The sequence below is a fragment of the Danio rerio genome, chromosome 24, assembly GCF_049306965.1.
Source record: "Danio rerio strain Tuebingen ecotype United States chromosome 24, GRCz12tu, whole genome shotgun sequence".
NCBI classification, from domain to species: domain Eukaryota; kingdom Metazoa; phylum Chordata; class Actinopteri; order Cypriniformes; family Danionidae; genus Danio; species Danio rerio.
Genome location: NC_133199.1, coordinates 10,704,484 through 10,712,500, shown reverse-complemented (window position 1 = coordinate 10,712,500; position 8,017 = coordinate 10,704,484). Strand labels below are relative to the sequence as shown.

General features: G+C 38.2%; 1 protein-coding gene across 3 annotated transcripts in view; it reads left to right on the top strand.

The window, feature by feature from the left end:
* The window catches only part of ankha (ANKH inorganic pyrophosphate transport regulator a), a 46,152-nt gene extending 38,183 nt beyond the window's left edge, over positions 1-7,969 (top strand). For all 3 annotated transcript variants that reach the window (NM_001030259.2, XM_021470216.2, XM_068217103.2), the window contains 4 exons: positions 476-605; positions 1,241-1,364; positions 2,314-2,413; positions 6,777-7,969. In NM_001030259.2, coding sequence (NP_001025430.2) covers positions 476-605; positions 1,241-1,364; positions 2,314-2,413; positions 6,777-6,905 — 483 coding nt within the window. In that variant the 3' untranslated portion in view covers positions 6,906-7,969. The remainder of the gene's footprint in view (positions 1-475; positions 606-1,240; positions 1,365-2,313; positions 2,414-6,776) is intronic.
* The last annotated feature ends 48 nt before the right edge of the window (positions 7,970-8,017 follow it).

Genomic DNA, 8,017 nt, shown 5'->3' with positions numbered 1-8,017 from the left:
TTATAGACACCAAATTCTGACCCTACCATCCGAACGTTGTAGAAGAAATTGAGACTCATCAGACCAGGAATACGTTTTTCCAATCTTCTATTGTCCAATTTTGGTGAGCCTGTGTGAATTGTCAAGTTTTCTGTTCTTAGCTAAAAAGTGGCACCCGGTGTGGTCTTTTGCTGCTGTAGCCCATCCGCCTCAAGGTTTCACATGTTTAAAGTCACTTAAATCACCTTTCTTCCCCATTCTGATGCTCTGTTTAAACTGCAGCAGATCATCTTGACCATGTCCACATGCTTAAATGCTTTAAGTTGCTGATTAGATTGATTGATTAGAAATTTGCAGTAACAAGCAGTTGCACCTAATAAAGTGGCCAGTTCTTGTTTAATCTCCTAATAGATGGTTTTAAAACATCATAACACAAAGACAAACCGAGTAAACAAGTCATTTGACTTCTGTTAATATTTGTGTTTCTGTTTGCCAGATGTGTTTCATTGTTTTCTGGAGCCCTCATGTTTCTGAGCGTATCCTGATAGATGTCATTGGAGTTGATATGGACTTCGCAGAGCTCTGCATCATGCCACTGAGAGTCTTTTCTTTTTTTCCTGTGCCAGGTAAGGTTAAAGCAATACTTTGTTTTTTTTTTTTTTTTGTTGTTTTTTTTTTAAATGGGCTCATTTTAAGTCACCCAGAGTTATGCAATTTTTCAATCCATTCAGCAAGTCTCCTTGTCTGGCCAGAGCACTTTTAGCCTAGCTTAGCATAAATAATTCAATCGGATTAGACCATTAGCATTTTTTTTTAGATTTCTAAAAATGTTTTGATGATGACTTTTCTATTTAAAGCTTTATCCTTCTGTAGTTACATCGTGTGCTAAGACAGACAAAATTAATTATTTTGTAGACCAATATGGCTAGTAACTATACTCTCAATCTTGTGTAATAATCTGTTATCTTTGCTATGGGACCATGGAAGCAATGATATTATGCAGCTCTTGAAAATAGTTCCCATCTTGGTAAGAGCGCTATGTTATATCATTGCACTTGCTTCATTGGTCTAATCCAATTCAATAATTTATGCTAAGCTAAAAGAGCTCCAGCCAGACTCCGAGAATGGCTAAATCGATTTAAAAATGGTAAAACTCAACTGCTTAACTCAGGGTGAATTGTAAAATGAGCTTTTGACATGTAACTTTAATTTCTAATTTGTTCTGCATTAAGTCAATGCGACCTTGTTTCTTTGTGTACAGTTACGATTCGAGCTCATCTGACAGGCTGGTTTATGACGCTAAAGAAAACGTTTGTGCTGGCACCAAGTTCAGTTCTGCGCATCATTGTGCTCATCACCAGTCTTCTCGTGCTACCTTATATGGGGTTGGTATATAGTTGAACCTTGCAAATATGCTTAAATGTATCATTTAAATATCATCTGAATGTGCTCCTCAGCTCGGTATGATTTGTGAAGCAATTCATTCTCATGCCTCTGGATGTTTAGTGAATCTAAAAATAATTCACTGCATTTAGTGAATTGATTATGGCTCAGCTCCACAGCTAAAGCAGACGGCTGCAGCAACAGTAAAAAATAAGCTTTATTTTTAAAATGATGTGCAACAGTTCACAACATTAAAACGCAGGGCCTTACAAGTATTTTCTTTTAAAATTCAATTAAATTCAATTCAATGCTTATAAATTTACTCTTGTGGTTTCAAACTTTTTTGAGTTTTTTTTTAATTCTGATGAGCATTAAATTATATATTTTGAAGAAAGCTGAAAACCTGTAACCATTGACTTCAATAATAGGAAAAACAACAATGGAGGTCAGATGTTACAGATTTTCAGGTTATCATCTTTACTGCTCATCAGAATAAAGCAACCGATACATGTTTGGAACAAGTGAATGGTCAGTAATTGAGCAAATTTTCATTTTTGGCTGAACTATCCCTTTAATGGTTAAACTAATAGTGCAGGGGTGCACAAACTTAGTCCTGGAGGGACAGTGTCCTGCATATTTTAGTTTCAACCTAAGTTAAACACACCTGAACCAGCTAATCAAGCTGTTTCTAGGTATTCAAAAACTTCCAGGCAGGTGTGTTGAAGGAAGTTGGAGCTAAAGGGGACCGAGTTTGGGCATCCCTATATTAGTGATCGAAAATGTATTTAATTAAGACAATGATACTTATCAAATTAACTTTTATATAATTTTTCAATGTTATTACATTTTATTATTAAGTAATGCTAATGAAATGACTCTTAGAACAATCATAGGGTCATAAAAATCTCATTTTTTTCAGCTGATCTATTTTTTTTTTTTTTTTTTTTGCAGGATTCATGGTGCTACACTTGGCGTTGGGTCTTTATTAGCAGGATTTGTGGGAGAGTCCACCATGGTCGCAATTGCTGCCTGCTATGTTTATCGACAACAGGTGAGGAGTCATCAGACCAGTCATGGGAAAAGCAAAGCTTTAACACAATTAAACCAATTGCTTCACAAAATCATTTGTTGCTACGAAGCATTTGAAACATCACATGCTAAGGATAGCTGGTGGTCAAAACTATGGCACCACCACTTTTAGATTTTAAACCAGTTATTCTAATGAAATTAAAGCAAGCAGATGCTAATGCTACCTTTATGGGGTATACAGTATGCGCTGACTTTAAATTTTTAGTCAGCCAGTCCAAGCGCTGCTGGTAAACTGTCTTGCCATTACAAAACTGCCGTGTTTAAGATCTACTTTCTTTAAAAAACAGTGATCCTCACTGCCTGATAGATATACAATATTAAGTGGGTCTCAGGCTGCTTTCACACCTAGACTTTTGTTCTTGTTTCCCTAGTTAGCGCGGTCCGCATTCATGCTCGAATCGGCACCAAAACAGTCTGGCCTGAGATTGCCTGAATGAGGTGGTCTCGGCTCGATTGAAGCAAACTCTGGAGTAGATCGATTGTAGTGATACGATCCGAGCCCGTCTATATCACAGTGTTTTATGGATATGTAATAAGCATAAGGCTATATGAAGAGAGAATAACGAGTAGGGTGGGAGGTCATTTCAGACATTCCAAGTGTCCTGGAAGTTCCGTGAGTCTCCCGCAAATGCACAGAGACTCCCAGATGCCTGCCAATGAGTGATAATCTCCCGGAAATCGTGCGTCTTCCTCCCAGTCCTCAAATGCATGGCGCACCTATCTCACTCCTCCCCACCGCATCCCTCCTCGCTCTTTAGACATGTTGCACGCACCCTGTCAAACGCCACCAAACCCCCCGGTCTTCACATTGCTTATATTGTCTTATTATTCATCATCTTAACTTAAATAAGGATGCATGTCAGCTGACCGTTTTGAGTTTACTCACACGTGACTTGTTTTAGCTATTTTGGTACATTTAGAACGGTTGCTGTGTGAAAGCGAACCACACCAAGAACAAAGAGCCACAATGTAACAATTTTAATCCCTGTTTCCCTGCCATATCTGCGCTAGCCTGCTGCTACTGACTGCAGTAGCATTTACATGGACCTTTATCTCGTTTGACGCTTGAACAACTAAATGAATGCTTAAGTCCAAGGGCTCTATTTTGACGGTCCATGCGCAGAGCGCAAAACGCAGGGCACAAACACTTTCAGGGCATGTCAGAACGCGTTTTTGCTAATTTAAGGACGGGAAATCTGCCTTGCGCCGCGGCGCATGGTCTAAAAGGGTTGAGTTTATTTTCTTGATGAGTTATAGGTGTGTTTTTAGAATAAACCAATTAGAGTCTCATCTCCCATTCCCTTTAAGAGTCCGCTGCGTCGCGCCAAGAGCGCATTCGCTATTTACAGGACGCAAAAAGTCTAATTGGAAAAAATTAGCATTTCACAAGCAAACAGTTGACAGTTTTTTAAAAGAAAACTGTTAAACAGAGCATCTACTGCGTGAGAATGAGAGATGATGGAACTACTTTCACATTCGCTCTTGGATAGGGAAACCTTTATGCACAGACATCAGTTAGTCTATAAATAAATAAATGTGTTTGTTAAGCACAAAGATTTGTTTCAAAACGATTTCTAAATTCAGTTCTAATTTCCAGCAAACGAATAAATGAATAATAATAACAAAATGTGCTCAAAAACCTGAGTTATATCCTAAAACGCATGCTGTGCCCCATATGGTCTAAAACCTGACAGGTGGGCAAATCTAAGCTTGTTTTTAATAAAATAAACATAAATATGGATAAAATAAATAATACTGCTAATAATAATAACATTATACAAAAGCAAATTGTTATGAATGAACTGAAAAAGCCTCCCGAGATGAAGAAGACATAAAAGCAGTGATTTTTTTTATATTTATGTAGGCTAGAAAATAATATGTTTTGTAATATTTTAATCCTTTATATTTATATTTTATATCTATTCTTATTATATCCTATATATATATCCTTAATTTTTAAATTTTTTCATATGTAAAGATATTTGCCTATTGCTCTCTTGTGTGTATTAAGCAGTGCGTAAGCGAGGCGCACCTCTGCGCCGGAGTGTAGACCGGGTTAGTTTTGGTCTAATGAAAAATCTATTATAGTTTCTCAAAATAGCAACGCGCCAGCGGTCCACCTCAGAACGCCTTCCTTTTTAGACCAGAACGCCTATGGGCGCAAAAATGAGCGCTAATGCATTTGCTATTTAAACAGCGTAGCACAACGCCTCAAAACGACTCTTGCGCCAAGCTAAAACTACCAAAAGACTATTGCGCCGCGCCATGCGCCACACTGCGCCGGGTGTATGATAGGGCCCATGTAATTGATTGTATTTTAAATACATTACAACATTGTTGCTGTTAAAGAAACCTTTTGAAATTTAAAATCGTGACAATAACCGTTCACCACAAGTTTATCGTTGGCTTACAAACACTAGTTGTGCATAGAGCCCATTGACTTTTCAACACCCACACATCTGTATAATTAAAAATTTAGTTAAGGCTTTCCTGATCCTTTAAAGCAAGGGTGACTCTGTCCTGGAGGGCCGGTATCCTGCAAAGTTTAGTTTCAAACCCAATTAGACAAACCTGGGCTAGCCAATTAAGCTCTTACTGGGCTTTCTAGAAACATCCTTACAGATGTGTTCAGGCAAGTTGGAGCTAAAATCTGCAGTACACCGGCCCTCCAGGACCAAGTTTGGACAACCCTGCTTTAAAATATAGTGCATCTGGAAAGTGTTCACAGTGCTACCCTTTTTCCACATTTTTTTATGTCACAGTCTTATTCCAAAATGGATTCCAATGATTTATTTCCTTAAAATTCTAAACACAATACCCCATAATGACAAGTTGAATTATTATTTTTTTTGTAGCCAATAAAAAAAAAAAAATACCTGAAAAATCACAGGTACATGAGTATCCACAGTCTTTGCTGTGAAGCTCTAAATTGAGCTCAGGTACATTCTTTTTCCACTAATCATTCTTGATGTTTCAGCAGCCTCATTAGAGTTCTCCTGTGGTAAATTCAGTTGATTTGACATGATTTGAAAAGGCATACAACTGTCTACGTAAGGTCCCAGGGTTGACAGTGCATGTCAAAGCACAAACCAAGCATGAAGACAAAGGAATTGTCTGTAGACCTCAGAGACAGGATTGTCTCGAGGTTCAAGGCTGGGGAAGGTTGCACAAATATTTCTCCTGCTCTGAAAGCTCCAATGAGCACAGTGGCCTCAATCATCCGTAAGTGAAAGATGTTTGGAACCAGCAGGACTCTTACTAGAGCTGGCCGGCAATCTAAACTGAGTGATCAGGGAGAAGGGCCTTAGTCAGGGAGGTGATTAATAACCCGATGGTCACTCTGTCTGAGCTCCAGCGTTCTTCTTAGAGAGAGAACCTTACAGAAGGACAAACATCTGCGCAGCAATCCATCTATCAGGCCTGTATGGTAGAGCGTCCAGACGGAAGCCACTCCCTGCCTGTAATTTGCCAAAAGGCATCTGAAGCACTCTCAGACCATAAGAAACCAAATACTCTGGTCTGATGAGACTAAAATTGAACTCTTTGTAGTGAATGCCAGGCGTTACGTTTAGAGAAAACCAAGTCAAAGAAACTTGATGAATGCAGCAATGTACAGAGACATCCTAAATGAAAACCTGCTTCAGAGTGCTCTTGACATCAGACTGGGGTGACGGTTGATCTTCCAGCAGGACAATGACACAAAGCACACTGCCAAAATATCAGTGGAGTGATTTCACAACAACTCTGTGAATGTCCTTGAGTGGCCCAGCCACAGCCCAGACCTAAATCCTATTCAACATCTCTAAAGAGATCTGAAAAAGGCTGTCCACTGTCGCTTCCCCTCCAACCTGATAGAGCTTGAGAGGTACTGCAAAGAGGAATGGGCAAAAATTCCCAAAGACAGGTGTGTCAAGCTTGTGGCATCAAATTCAAAAAGACTTGAGGCTGTAACTTCTGCCAAAGGTGCATCAAGAAAGTATTGAGCAAAGGCTGTGAATACTTGCGTACATGTGATTTTTCAGCTTTTTTATTTTTAATAAATTTGCAACAATTTCAAAAACTCTTCATTTCACATTGTCATTATGGGCTATTGTGTGCAGAATTTTGAGGAATAAATAAATATAATCCATTTTGGAATAAGGCTGTAACATAAAAAAAAAAAAAAAAAAAAGTGAAGCGCTGTGAATGCTTTCCGGATGCACTGTAAATGTGAATGCAACTTTGCAGATCAGGAGTATGGCCATCAAATTACTCCTAGACTTTAAAAATAATACGCATTCAGTATCCATTCTGCAATACCCATATTTCTAAACTTCTGTTTTCAGAAGAAAACCCCTGAAGCAGAAGTGGTTGTGGAGGACAATTCGGCGCCGATCACTGATGTCGCTTCCAGAGCAGAGCTGGATGTCATTTCTGATGATGGTGATCAGGAAGCGGAAAGAGCAGATCAGTGATTTCATTTGGATATGCTGAAGAAGAGGTGGACATTTGCAGCAATACATGGATTTTTGATAACAAGTACTTTATTTTGTTCTATTAATATCTTTGTTTCTACAATCTCTGGAACTGTCAGATAGACTGCTGCTTGTATGAGGAAGCAGGAGCAGATTTGCATGTCTGCAACATACAGTACGCACTCCTGCACTTTTTGCATATTTACACACACGGACGTCTTCCAAAGTTCCGTGCAAAGCACTCGCATCTGAATATAATCTCTTTTGTTTTGGGAGAAAGAATGCATCAAAATGGACTTGTAATCTGTTTTAAGGACAGAAATGTTACTTGCTAAACTTTGGCCGAGAGATGTGTTTTCCTCTTGCCTTGAGACGCACAATAAATATTTACACCTTAAGTGAATTAGAACTTGCTTAAGAGGGATTTCTTTTACTCACTTGGGGCACAGACTAGATTTAAAGGCATTGTTCATCAAACAAAATGGAAAAAACTCATCCTCAAGGGGTTCCAAACTTTTTTTCTGTTGGACACAAGAGGAGATATTTTGAAGAATGCTGAAAACCTGTAACCGTTGACTTCCATAGTATTTTTTCCCTGCAATGGAAGTCAGCGAGTTAGAGCTTTCTTTTAAAATATTTATTTTCATTTTTGGGTGAACTATCACTTCAAGTTGTATATTTCAATTGATTTATTTTTGTATTTACTGCACATTGCTCTGATTTGGTACCTTTGCAAAGAGCGTTATGGAGTTCGTTAGGTTTGACAATCACTCTAACACTATATATACTGTACACACACCATGGACTATTTATTTGAGCTTTTGTGAAAGCATGAATCGTTTCTGATAATCATCTGATCCAGTATTTCAAATATAGAACCTGTTATATTCCATATTTCAGCTATTTACTTGATTTTTCAACATATTTTGTCAACTTACTAAATAGAACTATCAAAACTACTGTATGTTTTACTTGAGGAAAGTGGTGCTTGTATATGCAGATGCAAGTAAACTAAGCACATTATGAATGGATTAATGCGTTTATTAAACAAATGTTGGGCTTAAGCTGTTCTCTGTTTCATTTCTTACGTATCGTGTTTATTAAAGTTAGAG